At 36.8% G+C, this 23834-nt stretch overlaps 4 protein-coding genes across 5 annotated transcripts; 3 read left to right on the plus strand and 1 right to left on the minus strand.

Moving 5' to 3' along the window:
• Positions 1 to 233: 233 nt before the first annotated feature.
• Positions 234 to 4120, plus strand: LOC148206005 (uncharacterized). Its single transcript, XM_088106108.1, has 6 exons — positions 234 to 1232; positions 1737 to 1991; positions 2193 to 2347; positions 2435 to 2925; positions 3211 to 3435; positions 3978 to 4120. The coding sequence occupies exons 1-6, from the start codon at positions 234 to 236 to the stop codon at positions 4118 to 4120; spliced, it is 2268 nt and encodes a 755-aa protein (XP_087962234.1).
• Positions 4121 to 4175: 55 nt separating this feature from the next.
• Positions 4176 to 4802, plus strand: LOC148206006 (uncharacterized). Its single transcript, XM_088106116.1, has one exon. The coding sequence runs from the start codon at positions 4176 to 4178 to the stop codon at positions 4800 to 4802; it is 627 nt and encodes a 208-aa protein (XP_087962242.1).
• Positions 4803 to 7887: 3085 nt separating this feature from the next.
• Positions 7888 to 8235, minus strand: LOC124833002 (uncharacterized). The gene has a single exon (XM_047307359.2). The coding sequence runs from the start codon at positions 8233 to 8235 to the stop codon at positions 7888 to 7890; it is 348 nt and encodes a 115-aa protein (XP_047163315.1).
• A 5069-nt stretch (positions 8236 to 13304) lies between these two features.
• LOC124833001 (RNA-binding KH domain-containing protein) lies at positions 13305 to 22998 on the plus strand. Of its 2 annotated transcripts, none has more exons than XM_047307356.2 (8): positions 13305 to 13463; positions 14040 to 14650; positions 17939 to 18430; positions 20010 to 20249; positions 20606 to 20881; positions 21091 to 21146; positions 21398 to 21494; positions 22498 to 22998. In XM_047307356.2, the coding sequence occupies exons 2-8, from the start codon at positions 14048 to 14050 to the stop codon at positions 22627 to 22629; spliced, it is 1896 nt and encodes a 631-aa protein (XP_047163312.1). In that variant the 5' UTR covers positions 13305 to 13463; positions 14040 to 14047; the 3' UTR covers positions 22630 to 22998. The 2 variants fall into 2 exon arrangements, with proteins under 2 accessions (XP_047163312.1, XP_047163314.1); XM_047307358.2 differs by having other exon boundaries at positions 13337 to 13531.
• Positions 22999 to 23834: the final 836 nt, after the last annotated feature.

Genomic DNA, 23834 nt, shown 5'->3' on the forward strand with positions numbered 1-23834 from the left:
CTTTTAAAACTGTTTGAGTTATTGATACGTGTAATTATTCTGAGTATATGGTTGATGACTGTATAATTTTGGGATGTTACATTATTGGTATCAGAGCAGTTTTGTTCTCTTAAAGGACACTGTAGGTTAGGATTGCACTGCGTTTCAGCTGTATGCTTATTGTGTGTTTAATGAGTTATTATTTTTAACTCTTGAGCATAACTAACGTACGTTTTCTCTGGTCCAGAGAATACATGGCGCCTAGACTTCCTCCTCCTCCTCAGCCTAATGAGCCCGATACGTCCAACAGCGCAAGATTGATGGAGGCTGTGATTGATAGACTGCAGCAGCAAAATACCACGTTAATGGAGCAGAATGCCACGCTAATGCAGCAGAATCAGAACGCCATGCAGAGCTTGGAGGCCGCTCGCGCCAGCTCTGAGACTACACAGCGACAATTGATGGAAATTCTTGCTGCAACTAGGGGCACGCCGGGGGCGTCCTCTTCTAATGTTGCGCCACATGCTGAGTGGAGTTTGGAAAGCTTTCTCCAACACCGTCCAGCCAAGTTCAGTGGGACGTGCCTTCCTGATGAGGCAGACCAATGGCTGCGTGACATGGAGAGAATTTACAACGCTAAGATGTGCCCAGATGAGAACCGCTTAGCTTTCACAGAATACCTTCTAACGGGAGAAGCGAGCCACTGGTGGGCGAGCGTGAGGGCCATATTAACGGACGCTCACAGTCCTATTACTTGGGAAGTTTTCAGGAGCAAATTCTATGAAGAATATTTTCCAGATAGCGTCCGTTTCGCCAAAGAGGTGGAGTTTCTGCAGTTGACACAAGGAGGGATGACTGTTTCTGAGTATACGAACAAGTTTAAGCACTTGGTTCGTTTTAATACCATGGCAACCAGTGCGGAATGGCAGTGTAGGAAATTTGAGAATGGTTTGAGGAGCGATCTAAAGGTGTTAATCTCCAGCCTGTGTATCCGTTCATTTCCTGCAATGGTTGAACGAGCAAAGGTATTGGAGAAGAACATGGCTGAAGCTGAGCAGCGTAAGAAGCAACAGACTTCTAGGGGGCCGATATTGACAAGACCAAATCTGACTCGGAATAGTACTCCATACGCTCGTCCAGGACAGTCAAGTGGATCGCAAGCAGTGGTAGTGGCTAGACAGACCGGACAATCAGGGTCAGTAAGGTGTTTTCAATGTGGAGGACCCCATTTCAAGTCAGCTTGTCCTCAACTGGTAGGAGTAAAATATTGCACTCGTTGTAGAAGACATGGCCACCTGGAGAACGAGTGTAATATGGGGAGACGTGCATTGATGAGGCCGCCGAACGCTGGAAGGAATCAGCAAGGGAGAGGTGGACGAGCCCAAGCTGTTGGGCGTGTATATGCAATCACTGGAACGGAAGCCGCGAGCTCAGGTACGCTCATCACCGGTACCTGCTTAATTCATGGAAAGCAATGTTGTGTGCTGTTTGACTCGGGGGCGACACACTCCTTCATCTCGAAGGCGTGCGTTGATAAGTTGGGGATAGTTGAGAGTGACATGCAGTTTGACTTGGTGGTGTCAACCCCAGCAGCTGGAGAGATTAGGACATCTACCGTGTGCGTTAGATGTCCTATTGAGGTAGAAGGGCGTAGATACAAGGTGAATTTGATATGTTTGCCTCTCAAAGACTTAGAAGTAATTTTGGGAATGGATTGGCTGAATACCAATCGCATTCTCATAGATTGTGGGGCTAAGGAATTGATTTTTCCTGACGAATATGAAGAAGAGTTGGGAGTGACGCTCAGTCAAATTAAGGAAGATATAATGGAAGGCGCCAGTTGCTTCTTGATCATGACGCATGAAGACAGAGAGGTTGCGGATAAGAGTTTTGAACGTTCGTCCAATAAGTACACTGAAGGACGAACGATTGTGGACGAATTCCCGGACGTCTTCCCGGATGAGGTGCCTGGATTGCCTCCCGTTCGTGAAGTTGAGTTTACCATTGATTTGGTAACTACCGCGGCTCCCATATCCGTTCAACCATATAGAATGGCACCCGCTGAATTGGTTGAGCTTAAAAAGCAGATTGAAGAATTGATGAACAAGAGGTTCATCCGTCCAAGCGTGTCACCTTGGGGAGCGCCTGTATTATTGGTGAAGAAGAAGGATGGCAGCTCTCGGCTTTGTATTGATTACCGTCAATTGAATAAGCTGACCATCAAGAACAAATACCCACTGCCTCGCATTGACGATCTGCTGGATCAATTGCATGGAGCGAGCGTCTTCTCCAAGATAGATTTGAGATCGGGCTACCACCAAATTCGGGTTAAGGATGGAGATATTCAGAAGACGGCCTTTAGATCTCGGTATGGACATTATGAGTACGTAGTCATGCCGTTCGGTGTGACGAACGCTCCAGCAGTCTTCATGGACTACATGAATAGGATCTTCAGGCCGTACTTGGACAAATTTGTGGTGGTGTTCATTGATGATATTCTCATTTACTCCAAGAGCTGCGAGGAACATGAAGAACACTTGAGATTAGCACTTGGAGTGTTGAGGGAAAGGGAGTTGTACGCTAAGTTAACCAAGTGCGAATTCTGGATGAAGGAAGTGCAATTCTTGGGTCACGTCGTATCTGCTGGGGGAATTTCAGTCGACCCAGCCAAAGTACGAGCGGTCTTGGAATGGGAGAGTCCACGCTCGGTCACTGAAGTTAGGAGCTTTGTGGGACTCGCGGGCTACTATAGGCGTTTCATAGAAGGGTTCTCTAAGATAGTAGCACCGTTGACACAACTGACCAGGAAGGATCACCCGTTCGCTTGGACCGATCGGTGTGAATCTAGTTTTCAAGAGCTGAAGCAGAAGTTGACGAGCGCTCTAGTTTTGGTAATTCCGGACACTGCCAAACCTTTCGAAGTTTACTGTGACGCATCACACCAAGGTTTGGGGTGCGTTCTTATGCAAGAGAAACGAGCAGTGGCGTACGCCTCTCGGCAATTGAAGATACATGAGAGGAATTATCCAACGCACGACCTAGAGCTGGCAGCGGTCGTCTTTGCTCTGAAGATTTGGAGGCACTACTTGTATGGATCTGTTTTCCAAGTCTTTAGTGATCATAAGAGCCTCAAGTACCTCTTTGATCAAAAGGAGTTGAATATGAGGCAGCGGAGGTGGCTTGAATTCCTAAAGGATTATGATTTTGAGTTGCTTTATCACCCTGGTAAAGCGAACGTTGTGGCGGATGCTCTAAGCAGGAAGGCAGTTCATGTCTCGGTAATGATGGTTAAAGAGCTAAGTTTGGTGGAGAGTTTCCGAGACCTAAGGTTACAGTTCGAATTAGGAGCGAACGTTATTAAATGCTGTAACCTTAGAATTTCTAGCAACGTGTTTGACCGTATCAAGATGAAACAACGAGAGGATGAAGATCTGGTGAAGATTTTAAGCGCGCTCGGTACGGATCAGGCCAAACATTTCAACACTGGAACGGACGGCATGTTACGTTACATGGGTCGGACGTGCGTTCCTAATGATGGCGAGCTGAAGAGGATTATCTTGGAGGAAGGACATCATAGTCGTCTTAGCATACACCCTGGTATGACTAAGATGTATCAAGACCTTCGACGTTCGTTCTGGTGGCCAGGAATGAAGAGTGATGTCGCACGTTTTGTGGCATCATGTTTAACTTGTCAACGTGCCAAAGCTGAGTATCAAAGACCGGGCGGCCTACTACAACCTTTGGAGATTCCCGAATGGAAGTGGGACAGCATCTCAATGGACTTCGTGACACACCTGCCTCGCACGGTCAAGAATCACGATTCCATTTGGGTGATAGTGGATCGTCTAACAAAGAGTGCTCACTTCCTAGCTGTCAACTTGAAGATGTCCATGACCAACTTGGCCAAGCTCTACATCAAAGAGATCGTTCATTTGCATGGAGTGCCGTCCAGCATCGTCTCTGACCGAGACACAAGATTCACCTCTCGGTTTTGGCAGTCGTTGCAAAGCGAACTGGGCAGCAAACTCCAAATGAGTTCAGCGTACCATCCTCATACGGACGGTCAATCAGAGAGAACGATTCAGACGCTCGAGGACTTATTGAGGACGTGCGTACTCGATCACATGGGCGTTTGGGATGAAGTACTGCCGTTAGTAGAGTTCACCTACAACAACAGCTTCCAGTCCAGCATTGGAATGGCTCCCTTCGAAGCACTTTACGGACGTAAATGCCGCACGCCACTTTGCTGGTTTCAAGAAGGAGAAAACATATTGACTGGACCAGAACTCGTTCAACAAACGACTGAAAAGGTGAAATTAATACAAGAGAGATTGAAGACGTCCAGAAGCAGGCAGAAGTCATATGCCGATAAGAGAAGACGACCCTTGGAGTTCAAAGCTGGCGATCACGTTTTTCTAAGGATTAATCCAACTACTGGAGTAGGCAGAGCGTTACGATCAAAGAAATTATCTCCCAAGTTCGTGGGGCCGTACCAGATCACAAGGAAGATTGGACCAGTTGCATACGAAATGGCTTTGCCTCCACAATTGTCCAACCTTCATCCGGTGTTCCACGTTTCTCAACTCCGGAAATACATATCGGATCCCTCACACATATTGGAGCTAGAGGACGTTCGTCTTCGACAAGACCAAACGCTGGAGATGAAGCCGGTTCGCATTGAAGACGTTCGTACTAAGTTATACAAGCGGAAGAACGTTCGGTTGGTGAAAGTGGTGTGGGATGAAAAGACGGGCGACTCTACCTGGGAAGTGGAAGACGCTATGAAAGACTTGTACCCTCACCTCTTCCCTGGTAAGACTTAATTTTCGAGGACGAAAATTTTTTTTAGTTAGGGGGATTGTCACGCCCCATTAATTACTCTGATGAGTCACCACTGTGCTTCCATTAATGCACCGTGGCACGCACGCCCTTCCATTAAAACGCACTCACACTCACACTGCATGCATGCTGACAAGTGTCACTTTAGAACGTTCCAAGTAGTTAGTGGGATCCAAGTGGCAGTGAGCGGATGGGCGATCGTTCTACGAGGGAAGAGAAATTAATTTCTCTGGAAAACCCTTCCCCTTCTCTGCACACTTCGTCTTCTTCCCCAAAACTTTTGCTTCCAAATTCTCTGTCTTCTCTCTAGAGACCTTTCTTCTTCTCTCCTCTGTAACTCATCATCCGTTACTCCGTTCACGTTTCAGCACCGTGAGAACCATCCCTGCACCGTGAGCTTCCCATCAAACCGAACAGTTTTGGATTCTGAAACGGGTAAGTTTCACGTCCTCAACTACTCTTCATTTTCAACATGCAAGCCTCATTTTGAATCTGCATGCACCTTATCTGAACCAATATTGGTTTTCTGAAATTTTAGTTTGAGGAGTTTTTGGGGTTTGAACGTTAAGGGTAGAGGAGTATCCTGGAATCTTGTTTTCTCTCTGAAGAACGAACGCACGTTGCTTAATCCGGGTAAGGGAAGCTTATTAGATTTAATTCATGTGATCTCTGTACTGCATGTGCGTGTGTGAAGTTTGAAAATATGATAATGATTCTGAGATGATATATGAAAAGTGATGCATGTATGTACTGAGAATTTTATGATTGTGTATATGAATGATCTGTAAAGTTGTATGTTGTATGATCTTGGTATTGGATGATTGGATATGATGTTTAATTCAAAGCTTGAGAAGTATAAGATATGATAGGATATGATTAAATGAATGTAAGTATACTGGAAAATATGGTTACTGTATGTGGAATGTAAATATGAAAAGCCTATGAAAATGAACGTTCGTTATCGATACGGTCATTGACCGTTCGGTATTAGCAGTAAATTCTTGACGTAGTCGGACCCTTTCATTTGGAAAGGACTCCCTTTGAGGACGAACGCCCTCTTATATAGCATTACGTGTGAGCATTTGGCCAGACGTACCCTTCATGAGTGTTGCGTGAGATTGAGAAGCTTGATAACATCCCTCTTGAACACTTAGTCAAATTGTAATACATAAATTTCAAGTATCTTACCTTATATAAAGCCCAAACTTCTTAAATTTTGAATCAGTGAAAAGTCTTGACCTAAAAGCGTACGTTCCTAAGTGGCGCTCGGTCTTAGACCGAACGCTCGTCCTAAAAATGTACATGATAATTAACGCTCGGTCTGATACCGAACGTTCGTCCAAAGCGTATGTGATAAAGAACGCTCGGTCATATACCGAACGTTCGTTCCTTCTTTAAATTATCAGCGAACGGTAATAGCGTTCGTCCGGAATTGAAATAGCGTTCGTCCATAAATCTAAACAGCGTTGTCCAATAGTTCTATTGACGCTCGTCCAAGTCCTCAGTGACGTTCGTCCAAAATTCACTAAAAGCTTATTTTCGCGCTCGGTCATTGACTGGCGTTTTGTCTCCTGAATTAAATCTTGTCCAGTTTATTTATCCAAACAACTTGGGACTTTACCTATCCATTGGATTCGTTCAAGTGTTACTGAACTTAGATTTTTTCTAAGTATTATTTGGATCGTACTAGAATCAGTTCATTTAACTGATTCAAAGGAGTCTTTCTTGGTTTAGCTCTTGACGTTCGTCCTCGTTATGAAGGGGAGTGAACGTTCGTCTTTTAATGCAAGTGAAACAAAGAATGAAAGTGTTAATAAGAGGTTGAATTAAGATGTGCGAACACCATGAGGAATGAAATTGTGTTTGTGGAATTTGAACGAGCGTTCCAGGGAGGAACGACTCTTGGTTGAAAGATTGAGAATTGTAAAGTATGAATGTGGCAAGCTTAGCTGGCGGGTCATCCTGATATTCCGTGAGTGCTCGTTCTCACGTAGAGAGGAGCATGTCATGCGTGGGAATGGCAGGAGGTCTTAGTCCATAACTGTAACTTGGACAGAACGGACTAACCTCAGGTGGCAGCTGACGAGTATTCCAGCTCTTCCACCTGGGTGCACGGACGTCGTAGCTACACAGAATTCATACATGTCCGGACGGTCGGTCTAGTATCAGGATTTTGGTTGAATTAATGTATGATTTGAATGATTGTGTCGTGAATAAATTGATATGTTGATATGTATAAACTGTATGTTTGACTTGAATTAAATTCAATAAGCTTACCCTTGCATTTCCTTTGTGTTGTCTTGTCTATGTATATCCGTCTTGTCAAATGCAATGATCATCCGTGTGGATGTGAGCAGAGGGAGATGCGTCCTTGGAGCAAACCCTTGAAGAGGAACTCATTGCTGAAGAAAATTTAGTAGAAGTTGAGGTGAAAGCCGAACAGTGAGGCGTTCGGTTATTTAGTTAGTGTAATTAGAGTAGCGAGCGGCTGTGAGCGAGCGCTCTTTTTGTTGATTGTAAATAGTTGGACGTTCGGTAATGTTTTTGTAAACCGTTCGTCCTTGTTCTTTTGTGAACGCTCGTTAATTAATATATGAAAGGCCGTTCGGCCGTTTATTTAAATCGGTTTCCTTTACTTTTAAAACTGTTTGAGTTATTGATACGTGTAATTATTCTGAGTATATGGTTGATGACTGTATAATTTTGGGATGTTACAAAGATCTACATAGACTAAATTATATAATATTAAATTAAAATTAGTTATTTTTAAAGATGAAAAACTAAAAAAATGGTCATAATAATTAGTTATCATGCCTCGCTTCGAAAGAACTCACAGGTTCACTTAACAAAGAGGTCCCTTGTAAGATTCTGGAAGCTAAACCACCCATAAAGACTAAAATTACAAGCACCATTCGATGATATCCCTAGAATAAGTGACATACCATAACATTTATTTTCATGAAAGATGGAAACTTTAAGAAGCAAAGACGTTGGAAGTCTGGGAAATACAGATACAAACGGAAGTGAGAAGCAATGCATAATGAAAAGTACATACAGAAGTGGCAGAGGCTAAGAGATAAGGTGATGAAGGGATGGTTGGTAGGAGATGAGAAAGAAAAGCAAGAGAAGGAGAAAGGCAACACCCCAAGGGGAACCACCTGCTCTGTGGATGGCGCTGGGCTCAGATCCTGGCATGGGGAAGCTTATCTGAGTGCCTGTGGAGAGGCAGTGAACAATGATGATCAACAAGAGTGGAGAAATCACCAGCAAACGTTGCACCAACTCTGATGCAGTCGCCATAATTGCATCATACACTATGTATCCCACAAACCCACAAATCAGACCTGTGCCTGCCATCAGGAGCCATTTCTCTGAGAAGTTCAACCCTGACCCTGATCTGCTCACTGAAGAACCCATGCCACTGCATAGGACCAATGTAGTGAACACTTATTTGTGTTGTTCTGTTTTCAGATGATGTACTATGCCAGCTGTCTTTTTCGATTTCTTTCACTACATTTTCAATGGATTTTTGTATTAAAAATATGATCGGTTAACAACTTTTTTTTAATAATTTTGTTGGTAATAAAGTATGTGTTACTATTTTATTAATTATTTGAAACGGAACAATCACAAGTTATTGTCGTAAAAAAGTTGTTAAAAAAAGGGTTAAATATGTTTTTGATCCCTACTTTAAGTGAAAATTGAAATTAATCCATCTTCCAAACTTCAACCTAATTCAGTCCCTCAACTTTAGAAATGTATGAATTTAATCTTTTTAACCAAATTTTGTTAACTTTAATTGATGTTTCAAACGCGTTTCTCAGTTAACATTGAAGCAAAGATGTGTCAAACAATGTAAGCAACCCAAATGCTATCATGAAACGTGCTTGAAACATCAAATAAACCTAACAAAATTTAGTTAAAAGGACTAAATTCATACATTTCTAAAGTTTGGGTACTAAATTAGGCTAAAGTTTTGAAGAAGGACTAATTCCAATTTTCACTGAAAGTTAAGGGACCAAAAACATATTTAATCCTAAAAAAAATTGTTAAAAAATTTGCACGATAAAGGTTTATCACCATCACTTGATATATACATAGAGAAGGGAGAGAGAAAAAATGTGATAAGATTTATAGAATATATGATTTGATAAGATTACAAAAGCATAAAAAAATTGGGAAATAGATGTTTAATCAATATGTATAAGAAATTTAAATGAAAGTTTAAGTTAATATGAGTTGAGTAGATATAAGAAAGTTGAATACTTTATAAAAAAATTGATAAATTCATTGTCTCTTTATATGTAAAGTCTTTCATAAAATATTTTGAGACACTAGTTTGGTAGAAATGTATTTTGATAAAAATAGTGGTATGACTATTGAGATACTCATGGTTAGGAATGTTTCTATTCAAGAAAGAGTATACTAATATAGAATGAATTCATTCTTGAGAAGAAGATTGTTGAATATCCAAATAAATCTAAGTCTCGTATTAAACAGAGATAATAAAGTTTGGTAAAAAAAATGTTATAAATTCGTTGTTTTAAGATTTTGGGTTAGAAATGATGTTAATCTCTTACTAATCCTATATCTTTAAAATAATTTCTCTTTCAAAAGACCTATCAAAGTATAATTATGATGTGTATTATACCTTGGAAAATTCATAAAAAAAGTCATGAATGACTTTTCTTCTTTTTGACTCTGAAAGTATGAAGGATATGATCATTTAATACATATTTTTGTAAACAACCACCTTTCATACTATTTAAGATATAAAAATATTATATTCATATATGTTCTTACATGGATTTAGCGATAGCCTCCTCTTCAAGTTAGGTTAGGGCAAAGCAAGAAGGTGAAATTATGGATGTCAAAGTGCCGCAAAAACAATGGAGATGGAGGAAATGTGTCTCGGTTTGGAGGTTTAAATTGATACATTATCGTTAATGCTATCAAATTACCACAACTTAATCAAGACAACTTTAATATTACCAAGTTAGTAGTTAACAAACTAGATAAGATTAAGTTAATCCTGAGTCATATCCCAATGAATACAAAATTAATTTTCAACAATTAATTCTTATGAAATCATAAGCGAAAGGTTAATAAAACACAATGCAAAAATAAAATATAAAAGTAAAACCTAAGCTAAAATTGATATAAAAGAATTTAAATGTGAATTAGATAACAATAATTAAAATAAAAAATTATAATGTAATTGGACAAGTCTTTTGAAACTTATATACTTCAAATAAATTATGCATGTTTAAATGTTATGGTTTTGAGAAAAAAAGTTTTCGCACTATGATAGAAAGTTGAAATTTATAGTTCTCGAATAACTCGTGAACCGTGGAAATTTGGGCGTTAAATGCCCATTTTGAAAAAGGGAGTCTATAAGTAAAAGTTAGGATTGTAGAACAAATGTTTTCCGGAATTTTCTGATCTTGGCCTTATTATGAAGCTTGAAAACACAAATGCAATTGGAAAACGTAAATGGACAGTAATGAAAGAGGGAAAAACGAAAGTGCAGAGACGAAAACGAGAATGAAAACAACAATGAATAAAGAACACAAAACGTAAATGAAATTGCAATCAAAATCAATATTTAATACAATGAAAGGAGAATGAAACGAAAATGAAACCTAAAACCCCAAGGGGGGGAAGGGGCTGGAAAAAACAGCAAGGCTGTCCAAAACCTAAAGACAACGTGAATGAGGGGAGAGAGAGCCTTCTAAAATCTGATTTTGGGTCTTTATAACCCCAAATTACAAAATGCCCTTCTAATGGGTTTCTACAAAATATGGCCGAAAATAAGCCCAAAGCTAAACTAAAAATGAAATTAAAATCTAATGTTGATGTGGAAATTGGTAAATGACGTGGCAACACTCTTTTAGTTCCAAAATAAGATTCCAAAATTGTCCTGCAAATACTAGTTGGAATAATTAGGCCTAAATAATTCAAATTAATTAAAATAAGAATTAACAGTCTAATTAAGCCCAAATAGTGAAAATGAGACAATAACGGAGAATTAAACACAATTCACTAATATATTTTGGTGAAAAACCTAAGTGAATAGATTAGAAATAGTGATTCATCAAACAGTTCTTAAAAAAATAATTAGAACTTTAAATTTGCATAAACATAGAAACAATACACTCGAATTTTATAGTAGTTCTCTCCAATAGAGCTACATCTAGTTAGTCAAGACAACTTGAGCTTGACTTTTCACTAATTCAAGATATTGTAATATCCTTACAATTGAATTCTTGAAAAAGAAAAATACACACAACATAAGTTTCTTGAATCACACAAGAAACAACCAAAGCACAACAAGAATCCCTCTTGTAGACTTAAACTCACACCAATAACATCACACAAACATAAGCGAAGACACAAGAAAGATAAAACCTCAAGATTGACTCTTCCTATCCACTCAATAACATTTCTACAACATGCCAACAAGGAGCAATCACAGCTCCAATAACTCTTGAAAGATTCATGAACAACAATAACACACTTCCTGTGATAGAATGAGGTTTTTCCATTTTGCAAAATGATTTCGTGCATTAACCAAAAATATCTACACTCTCATAGAAAAAGAAAGGCTTATATAGTATGTACATTGACATATTCAATCAATTGAAATAACTACTTTCTTCAAAGTTTGTGTAAAGTCATTCAAGAAAGAGAAGAAGAAAGAGTAAGACTATACTACATAGTGAAAAAGTGTTGCTAAAATTTGTGTCCTTGGAAGTTCATAGAGAACATTGTTTGTGTTTACTTAGAAAATTAAAACAGAATGTATAAACATTGTATACATCGAAAAACGATATTTCTCTCTAGTGAGTAAACTTGTAATTTGTTTATTACTATTCATATAATCTATCCATCTTAGCCAAGAGTGTCCATTTGGCAAAGAATATTTGGGTTAAGCCGAGAGCGGCTTATTTAATAAATACTTGGTTAAGCCAAAAGTAGATTGTTGAAAAGAATATTTGGTTAAGCTAAAAGTGGCTTATTAAAAGTATATTTGGTTAGATAAAAAGTGGCTTGTTGAAAGAATATTTGGGTTAACCATGAGTGATTATTAATCTATACAATACTCAAGAGACTAGTCAAAAGTAACTATGAGTCCAAACAATATTTTTTGTACTTCACAACATTGATATGCTTAATAAAACTCAATATGTTAATGAAGAATTATACATAGTCTGCTTTGTCAAATAAATGAATATAAAACTATTATGTATTTCTCTTTTCTTTTCTCTCTTTTACTTTGCATATTATTATCATTAGTAATAATTTAAGAGGAAGAGTCATTGTTGAAGGTGACTTAGAAAAATTTCTTTTTGAATAATTATAGTTTGTACTCAAATTTTGTTTATTTCCATTTGATACTAGCCTTCATTATCATTTACTCTCTTTACTTTTTTTTACAACTAAAAGTTTATTTTTGTTAATATTATTTTACCTCTATAATAAATGGTCAAATAATAATTATTGGTATCAAAAGAATTTTTTCCTTTATTTTAAAACAAATAATTTAATAAATAAAAGGCCAATCTGAATTATGTATCTCATCCAATACAATTTTTATTAAAAGAATCATTAACAAATAACCTATTTTAATCATCATAGAAGATATTTATGAAAAATTTAAAAAGATATTAAAATACAATTCAACTCTTTTTTTTAATGTTTTCCAGTTTTTCACGTAATGTTCTACTTTATTCTAACCTCACGTTTTTTTGTACTTGTATAATTAAGTTAAAAAAACTTCTTCTAATATGAAAATATATTATTCTTTAGCATTGAAAAGCTTGAAAGAATGATCGAACTAGGTTATGATATACATCGCAAACAATTGTACAAAACTTACACCTCTAAACTATAAGATAGGTTCAATTTCAATTAAATGGTAAGAAAATGTTGAAAAATAATGCTTTCATATATTAATGATTATATAGATACTTATGTAATTAATTCTTAATAAATTAAGTATCAATATCATTATTTAATATATTCTTTTAATAGAGAATGTTATCCTTTAATAAATAAAAAGTGATTTATTTGTTTAACAAAATAAATAATTAAATAATTTTTCTATATTTTAAAATAGTTAAATAACCTTTTTTAACTGATGATTATGTAATTTTTCAATAGTATTTTTTATAAAATTATATATTTTTTAAATTATATTATTTTTTTATCTTTAATAAATTGCTCAACAAAATAATAAAGCAATAAAAGTTATAGAATTATATATTTTTTAATATAAATATACAAACAACAAGAATGTGGCTGTACATAACTCTGTTTCACTTTAATTATAACTAAGACTGAAATCATATAAAATCAAGAAGTTACAAAAATAAGAGTATTTTGAATATAAAATAAGCACATAGACTGTCGAAGAGGAAATATACTACAAAAAACGTTATAGCTCAAAAATAAAAGATCGAATTAGTTTGGTATATATTATAATTCATAAATAAATTAAAAGAAACGAAACGAAATTGTATAACCAGAAAACGGATATCTAATTAGGGTTCTGAGGGTGAGAACCCTGGATTGCTTGAAGTGTTGAGCTACGTTCCTCTCTGTGTCGTTAGGGTTTCGAGTGGTCGTGTTCTCTCTAGAAGCAGGTATCTTCAAAATCTTCGGTTTGACACATCCACCTTATTTGCCACTCATTCTGCTTCGGGGCGCACTGGTAGCGTTTTCGAGATTTTAATTTTTCAATCTATTCTTTTAGTTGCAGTTAAAGTATGGCTTTATTTGATGGAGATGCATTTTTGTTATATAATATTTTAATATCTATTATAATTGATGTTTGCGGTGCAGTTGATGGTTGATCTTGCATTATGTAACCTTTTTCTTACAATTTCCGTTACGCCCATCCCTGGATTGTTACACTGTTTTTAAACTTTCTTGGAATTCTTGTTTCCAAATTTTGCTGAATAATTTATGTGCGTTTAGGTCGCACTTTGGGTGACAGAAGGACCTTGTCGACTTGAAAACAGTTTCAATCGGGCTGTAATAATATTTCGTTGTGATAAGTAAGATTTGTGAGTGGGCTTGTGGAGGCATAATGTTTATTGTTTTAATTTAACCTTTTTCTTTCGAAAAGGGGAATAAGGGAGGGATTAGAGACTAGCAACCGGATGTATATTTTGCACTGGTTATTTATGTATTCAATTAAAACTTTGTTTTGCTTTCAGGTGTTTTTATGATATTTTGGGAAATGGGTGAGACTGGAAAACGATATCATTCACAGAGAGACCATGATGGGGACAGGAAAAATCAAAAGAGACGTGTGAATGACAGAGACGACAGGGGTAATGATGAATTGATTGTTTATAGGATACTCTGCCCTGATGAAGTTATTGGGAGTGTTATCGGGAAGAACGGGAAAGTGATAAATTCAATTAGGCAAGAAACCAGAGCAAAAGTCAAGGTTGTGGATCCGTTTCCTGGTGCCAAGGACCGGGTTATAACGATCTACTGCTATGTTAAGGAGAAGGAAGAAGTTGAGATTAACGATGAGTTCACAGGTAAAGAACCATTATGTGCTGCTCAAGATGCTCTTCTCAAGGTTCATGTTGCCATTGTCAATTCCATTACAACTCTTGGAGATTCTGAGAAGAAACGGAAGGATCGAGATGAATGTCAAATTCTTGTTCCATCAAGCCAGTCTGCAAATATCATTGGTAAGGCAGGAACTACCATTAAAAAGCTGAGAAGTAAAACACGAGCAAATATCAAGGTTACTGCCAAGGATACAGCAGATCCAGCACACTCATGTGCTATGGATTTTGACAATTTTCTCTCGGTTAGTATTTTCAATATTACGAAACTTACCTTTGAATGATTTATTGCTTAGGTTCATACAATCATTTCACTGAATGCTAGCATCTAATCCTCTTCTCAGTGGTACTTGCCAATTCTAATGTTTTATTTCACCAATAATATAATGGTTGGCATATAATTCGTTTTACTGCTTATCTTTCAAAATTGTGAACATTTAACATGATCATGTTTCTGATTGTGTTAACTAATTATGCATTTTGGTTTTTTCATACTATTCTTGATATGTTATATGTAGTGTGCAAATGTATTTGAATGTCTTCCACTTGTAAAACATTATATGACAACCACTTTACATGGTAGTCTAATAATAGCAAGACTAGTGACAAAACATCTGTGACAAAACAACACTTTTGGGTTGAAGTGTTTTGCTTGGTTACTAGATTCCATCCTGAATACTTCTTCATAGAATATATTGTTTGCTTGTTCTTGAAAAATGTCCTCTTTGTCTAAAAGAGGTGAAGAAATGATCTATGACTCTTGAGACTATGATCTGTGAGTAAATTTGAAAAGAATTGAAACCCAAACAGGTGTGTTAGACGGAGAAGGTTAAAGTTTGCATCTCTTTTTTGTTCCTAAAATCTTCTACTCTTTTGACTGTCCGCATAGTTATTGTTATAATTATAGAAATAAAGAGTTGATTATATATTAATAAAAAATATTGTTATAATTATGAAAATAAGGAGTTGGTCCAATATAATCAAGAATATCTAGATTATATTATGTATTATTAGAAACTTTTTATTTATTCCTGTATTTGTTAGGACATGGATGCTTTAGGAAAGGAGAAGGATAGTAGAGAAATAAAGATGAGTACTTAACTGTTGAGTAGTTAAGGGGGCGGGAGAAGGTCTATAAAAAGGACCTCTTTTGGAGTTACGGGTAGACGTTTTTACTTTGAGTTGTAGACCGGTTCAGACCTGGTGAAGGAGGTTAAGCTCCTGGATTTCCAGTTGTATTCTTGATTCTTTGATGTGAATACAGTTCGATTCATTACCACTTCTTGTGCGATTGAGGTAGAAAGTTAGGATTCTTACCCAGATTCCTAACAAAGTGGTCCGACCTGTCGGATCCAAATTGGAGGGAAAACACGATGGAAGGGAAGTTACATGCTCTGGAGAACCGAATTGAAGGAAGAATGAACGTAGTTGAAGGACGAATGGAACATCTGGAGATTGACAGTAGATGGGTTGAAGGCGGAGTCAGTGGCAAACCGGCAAGACTCAATCGCGATGCGTAAAGACATCCAAGAACTGTTACGGTTGATGGGTGTGCGAACCAAGCAAAATGGGGAGAGCTCTGACGGGAAACATGGTTCAGTCAATGATAATGGGGGTGGCCGGCGCGACGATGCCGAAGGAGAAAGAGATGGGGAGCGTTCAGAGAACCAACCCAATTGGAGGCGAAGGGTGGAGTTGCCCACTTTTGAAGGACCCGATCCTTTGAACTGGATTAACAAGGGAGATATAGATGGTGGCGGAGGCTGAGAAGATCGAACTGGCCCATATTACCATGGAGGGAAGCGTCGGTTATTGGTTTAAGTTTTGGAAGGAAAAGGCGAGCGACCGATCGTGGGAGGGACTCAAGGAAGCGTTGTTGATCAGGTTCGAGAGTCGTTATCGGGGCAGCATTTTTGAGAGGATGGCGGCGATCAAGCAAACAGCCACCGTGGAAGAATACGTGAGAGAATTTGAAGCACTGGCCGGATAGACGAAGGTGTTTTCGGACGACCAATTGTTGGGATACTTTCTGGCGGGCCTACGAGAGGAATTGCGATGCCAGGTTAGACCGCACGGCCCACGAAATTTGATGGCGGCGATGAAACTGGCGCGAGACCTCGAAGAGGCTCTACACGGGCTAGGTTTGATGGGTTGGACGACATCCAAAAATTCCCCCTCATGGGGGTGAACGACAAGAGGAGGAGCGGTGGTGGTAAGAACCGAACCGTTGAGGAGCAATCCGGGAAGAACGACCCCAACCGAGAGCGTCAGATCAGTGAGACGAGACAGCGCGGCCGGGAGTAATTCGATGAGAGGAGGAAGCCTCGTGGGAGGTGATAGTAGAGGAAGGAACTCGCGAAACCTTCCCTACCCAGAATTTTTGAAACAAAGGGAAGAAGGGAGGTGTTTTAGATGTGGGGGGGCCTTCAGCCCTCGGCAACAATGCCCTGAGAGGAGTTTACGGGTAGTGTTATTAGCGGAAGATGAAGAGGAGGAGGTCGAAGCGGAGCCACAACGAATGGAGCTATCGGATTTTTCGGCTAGCGGATTTGTTGATGGAAGGATCCAACAACAAGGGGAGGACAGGCGGGAGCAGGTTCTAGTTGAATTGCAAGCAGGAGGGGCGAATAGTGCAACTTGGGAAGACAAGATAACAATGCAAGAGCATTTTCCAGAGTTCAACCTTGGGGACAAGGTTGATCCTCAAGGGGGGAGTAATGTTTGGACATGGAAGGTTTAGGAAAGGAGAAGGATAGTAGAGAAATAAAGATGAGTACTTAACTGTTGAGCAGTTAAGGGGGTGGGAAAAGGTCTATAAAGGGACCTCTTTTGTAGTTACGCTTTGAGTTGTAGACCGGTTCACTTAGAGGATATTTTATGCAAACCTTTCTTCCAAGCTTTCTTTCACTGTTTCAGTGTCATCTCTTTGTTCTTTTCATTCAGTTTTCCAAAAAAAAGTCTTCCAACACTAACCTCCACAACAAATTCTCCCATTTTTTCTAACCACATTATTTGTATGGATGACCTTGATATCAAGGAGCTTTTTCTTAAGGTATATATTCATTAAAAATGTGGAACATAATTAAAAAGAAAGTTTCCTGTAACTTAAGAAGAATCTAATCTTTTTTGAAAAGAAGGTTTAATATGCTGTTAATCACTAACATTGGAGAACTTCATCATATTCATAGTCTTGTATGTATTAATGTGTGGTGTAAATTCAATATTACTTTTGGTAGCTAATGGATGCCCTGTGCACCACTTTTTGGTAGGCGGCCATTACAAGAAGCCAACTGTATATAGAGTTGTGGAATGAATAACTAATGTGGTGCTGAAGTCCTTAATTTTACCTAATAATTGTACATCAAATTAAATGATCATATCATTTTGAATGTAAAGTTAGAAAAATCTGTAATTTCTGTATGTTTTATGATATTTTTATCTAATTCTTACCCTTGACTTTTCTTTTTTCATTCAACAAGACAAGTTCTTTTGCAGTAAACTTATACCTTATTATTGTTGGTTTCTCTGAGTAGATTACTGGTGAATCAGAAGCGGTTAAAAGAGCACTATTTGCAGTTTCCTCTATTATGTACAAATTTGGTCCGAAGGAGGACATCTCTCTTGACACAACAGTACCAGAAGCCCCACCTAGCATTCTTATTCCCTCTGATGTTTCTATTTATCCTCCTGGTGGACTATATCCACCTTCAGACCCTATTGTCACACCTAGAGCAGTTCCTCCAATTATAGGTGCAACTAATGTTCAAGATCTGCAAGGTTATGCTGATGCTGGCAATACGTGGCCTCTGTACTCTTCTGCCCTACCAGTTGTTTCTGGCTCTGGTGCTTCCCAGTCTGAGGAGTTAATTGTTAGAATTCTGTGCCCTTCTGACAAGATTGGTCGTGTCATTGGGAAGGGAGGTAGTACAATTAAAAGTATGAGGCAGGCTAGCGGTGCTCATATTGAGGTTGATGATTCCAAGGCTAATTATGACGAGTGTTTAATTATTATAACTACAACAGAGGTACACTATCTTGCCTTGTTACATTTTTTCCTGTAACGTTTCCAGTAATTGTTGGTGTTACATCTCACAGATTTCATAATGTATATAATAAAAAATGTTAAGTAAAAGTGTGGGTTTGATTAACTTAGATATTTTGATTCTGGAAATATTAATCAAAATGCTAGAGTGCTTTGCACTGAAAACCTTTTTCTGAGTGAAAAATAAGCAAAGGTATGCATGTGGCTCTTCAACCGGAAAACATTGACATGTACTATTTAAGGACTTTTTATGAGTTATTTATATATATATATATATATATATATATATATATATATATATATATATATATGTATGTATGTACGGATATGTATGTATGTATCATAATATGCAAGATTAAAAAGTGGAAAAATCATTTAAACTTGATTATTAAAGTGAGGAGTTGATTGATTCTCGGATTTCAATAACTTAAGTGATTGAAATCATTTAAACAAAGGAGTTGATTAAAACCTGGAAAAATCGTTTAAACTTGATTATTAAAGTAAGGAGTTGATTGATTCTCGCATTTCAATAACTTAATTTGTTGTTAAGCTATGTGTATATGCTTATTTCATTTTTAAAAGCTCAAATTTTCTATCTGTGTATATGTTTTGTATCATTTATATATCAAGTTTATCTAAAATTTGCCTTGGTTAAGTTGCTATTTTCTATCTGTGGGATTAGCAAATTTCATGAAAACAATTTTTTGATCCATTGTTGAAAGAAATCTTTTGTAGTTGAACATTGTGCTCAGCAGTGTTAATTTTCCGTTCTTTATGACAATAAGGATTGATGCTCATTTAGTATGTCAACACTTACACTTGTTAACAGCATTTTGGAAAGAATCTAGAAGGGAATGGGAAAAAAATTAACTTAAAAAATAATTGGCAGAGCAAGATTTGGCATGTTATTCTGTTAAAATCAAAATATGTTATTTCATCATTTCAGCATGTGAATAGTTTTGAGCATTTTGTGAAGTGGCAATCAAGTATACAGTTTCTGATACGAAAACAGAAATAGGATCCTTTTGATATTTAGTTTGAGAAAGAATATTAACAGTATACTCAAGAAAATAAGGTAATGGTTGGTTGTCACAGGTCTTGATAAGATAAAAATTCAGGGTCTTATAACTCCAAACTCTATAAAACTCTTACAAAAAGAAAACTTAATTTTCATTCAAAATTTATGTATATCTCTTTTGGGTTGACTGTAATCTTTTGGACATGATTGGAAGTTATGTATATCAGCACTATGTATATCAGCACTTCTTGAATGATTCACGAACAACAATAGCTATGGTTTCTCAATATGTGTAATCATGTCCTAATATTACATATATAATCTAGATATTCCTGATTGTATGGATCAACTCCTTATTTCTATGATTATAACAATATTCTTGATTATTTAGGATCTGCTTCTTATTTCTATAATTATAGCAGTATGTGTTCCCACATTTTCTATGGATATAATTATGCTGTCCCAAATCATATTGCCTATATATATAAATTCTTATATTCTTATTATAAAATGGAAAATGATCATGCGGATATGTATTTTGTAGTCGCCGAGTGATCTAAAGTCAATGGCTGTTGAAGCTGTTCTGCTGATGCAAGGGAAAATAAATGATGAAGATGATACCACTGTTTCAATGCGGCTTCTAGTTCCATCCAAGGTGATAGGTTGTATTATTGGTAAAAGTGGCTCAATCATAAATGAAATTCGGAAGAGAACTAGGGCTGATGTTCGAATCTCTAAAGGTGATAAGCCAAAATGTGCTGATGTGAATGACGAACTTGTTGAGGTTTGACTTTTTCACTTGTTTTAAAAGTATGTTTATTAGGCAATATTTGGCATGAAAGCTTTATATGGGTGTGTCTGTAGAAGTGTTAAATCGTGGTTTGAACTCAATTCTTTTTAAATTTCCTCAATCTCATCTCTTTTCTAGTGAAGTGTGGAGTGGATGTTCAAACATTGAAACAAACATACACTGTATGATACCTATGACTCTTTAACAACAAAAAATCATTGGAGAGAAAAAAAAAATGAAAAGTAAATGGCCACTGACTAATGCAGCATTTTTTTCATCTTATAAACTCAATAATAACAATGATAGCACTTTTTTCATATTTAACCCTTCAATGTTTTTTTGAGATTTAGGTGGGTGGCGCAGTTGATTGTGTAAGAGATGCACTGATCCAGATTATATTAAGACTCAGAGATGATGTGTTGAGAGAAAGGGATACTAGCCATAATCCTTCTATAGGTATAGGTGCCGAATCCTTGTACTCAGGTAGTGCAGGTTTTTCATTGCCATCCGTGCTTCCTTCGGTCCCTCCTGTTGCTGCTCCATTGGTTTATGATCAGAGGGCTGAGAGTGGAGCTGGCCTGGGCATGCTTTCTTCAAGCAGCCTTTATGGATATGGATCTTTGTCGGTATGCTACATTTTTATGGCCATATTGTTATAAGATATTGTGATAGTTTTTGCAGGAATATTATGATTTAGTTTTAGTTTCTCTCTTTCGTAAAATACAAAATGCTTTCAGTCTTTCTTTTCTTTTATCTTTTTGTTATGTATTCATTCCAGTTTTAGTTTAAAAATGTGTCTCTAATACTTTTTCTTTGGTTTAATTATATGCAATAGATGGGAGAAAATGGCTATGGCTCTATATCCTCGTATACCAACAAGCTATATGGAGGGTTAGTATACATTTATATAACAATTATGCAAATACTTGCCAACTGATTTAGTAAATCTGGGTCTGTAGAGTAGAGAAACATTTCCATTTGTAAATGCAACTCCCACTCACTGAAACCATGGTTTGAGAACAAGATTCTAAAAGTTTAATTGTGGGTTTAGACTTAATCAATATGCACTTAACCTTCTATTTTTATTTTCTCAACTATATTAAATTGGTTAACTTATGTTTTTGTGCTCTTATTGTGCACAGTTTACCACCTCCATCAACTCTGGATATGTTGATTCCAGCCAATGCTGTTGGTAAAGTGCTGGGTAAAGGAGGGGCAAATATAGCCAATATCAGGAAGGTTGGTTCACACTTCTCAATTTATTATTTTTTATTATTCCTGAGGTAATTAATTTTTTATTTGAAATTTGCCTAAAAATAATTTGCGCTTTGGTTCTTGCTTTCCAGTTGTGATGTACTCAAAAGAATTACTGTTAAAAATTCCACATCATGTTGGAGTGAGTAAAGTGATTCAATTGGAAGAGATATCCAATAATTGGGATGATTCTGAGTCATATTGCTGAATATTAGGTTGTTGATTGATGCATGTAACCTACTCACCCTGTATGATAGGGCTAGGTTTTATTATGTCATCTTAAATTCAGTTGGCGAGGAATGTTTTTATTGATTGCTCACTTGCATTGGTTTTATGTACTTCAGTTATTTGTTGGAAGTAAGAGACGTCCAAATAATTTGCGATGAAAGTAATTAGCAAATAAATAGGTTAAGAGCTTCACCTGTCATGGATCAGCAATCAGTTTTTAACATTTGCTACCATATATATTTTTCTCAGATGATTCACCTTAATCTATCAAATGAGTATACAAAAGAAAGTTGTATATACTCGTTTTGTTTGATGTCAATGACTAGACTAGTTGGCATAACCAAAGTATATTCAACTCGGTTTGTGATTAAATGCAAATTTGTTTATTCTCCCATACTCTGTCCATATACATACATATATATATATATATATATATATATATATATATATATATATATATATATGTATGTATGTATATGTATATGTATATGTATATGTATATGTATATGTATATAGATATATGTATATGTATATGTACATGTATATAGATATATGTATATAGATATATATATATATGTATATGTACATATACATATATGTATATGTATATGTACATATATATGTACATATACATATATATATATACATATACATATATATATACATATATATATATACATATATATATGTATGTATGTATAAACTAATACAAATTTTGCTTTATTTGATACAAAATATAATACTTTTTTTTTTGCACCAGATTTCGGGAGCAACAGTTGAGATATCAGACTCCAAATATGGCCGTGGTGATCGTATTGCTGTTATATCTGGCACACCTGAACAAAAGCGTGCTGCTGAAAACTTGATCCAGGCATTTATAATGGCAACCTGAATTATTGAAGTTCTTTCTTGGGGTATTGAAGGTGAAAAGTTTATTTCTTGAAGTATCTCCTTGTTCCTGTCCTTAGTTTCCGTTAGGTTGGTCCTGGAGAGACAATGTTCTCTAGGGTTATTCAGCTTGACTCCTGCTTCTCCCACAACAGTGGCTAACAAGTTCGTGCTTGAGGATCCATTGCTGGTTTTTGTATTTAGGAATTATAGTTCCTTTCCTTTTGTTTCCTCTTAATCTGCTCTCATCTGGGTTTTATCGTAGAATCTAGGATCATTCTGTCCTTTCATGATGTTTGTCTTGGACTAGTGTGGAGTCATCGCTATCTCCATAAATTATTCAGTGGAACCATAAAGCGGTGTTTATTATGTTTCTGATGGCTCACCATCTTGTTCTCCTTTCTTGCTGAAAATATCTTCCCTATTGATGCAAAATGAGATGCTGGGTCTCTAGCTATCTGTACTTTCTTGTATCCTTGGTTACCCAAGTAATTTATCCAGAAGGAGGGAAGTTGCCTCATGAACTCAAATGATTTCGGAAAACCCTGGACCACTTTCTTTCCCCTAATTCTATTTCCGTATCTTGTAATTCTGTCATGCATGAGGACATTTACAGCTAGATATAACCGTCTTGCATCATCTCAAACATGATTCAATATAAATGTACAGAAATGCTAGGAGCCAAATTTTTTGTGGTTTAAAAAATTATTAAGTCAAGATAAATGCAAAGTAGGAAGATATGGCTTGTTCTTCCTTGTCATAAAGAAATCATAAGACATCAAAGAGCAATCAAAAGCATTGTGAGCTTGAGATGGTTAGATTGTCTCCTGGAACTGTCTTGATCCTACAGTCTTCACTGAATGTGAAAGATGTCTAGCAATATTCTTTTGCTTGTGTAGCACTATTCATACATATTATCTGAAAATCCTCTGGATTTTATTTCTACATTTGTACATTCTGTTCGTTTTTAATCTGCCTTGTGATGGACGCCACTCAAGAAAATATTTACTAAAGTTTGTCCCCAGTGATACATGATCCCTGCACTGCCGGCAAAGTTTGCTCATATGGAGCTCAGTTTGTCAGTTGTGCCACATCTAATAGTTGCTGCCTGTCAGATTTTAATGTTGCAAACCATCGTATCCAATATGATGCAGAGTTGTTTTGTTCAATCTAAATTCTACCAAGGGTGGCTGATGAGTTTATATACCG

Source organism: Vigna umbellata, chromosome 1, assembly GCF_029865625.1.
Source record: "Vigna umbellata cultivar VRB3 chromosome 1, Vumbellata_1.0, whole genome shotgun sequence".
Taxonomy (NCBI): Eukaryota; Viridiplantae; Streptophyta; class Magnoliopsida; order Fabales; family Fabaceae; genus Vigna; species Vigna umbellata.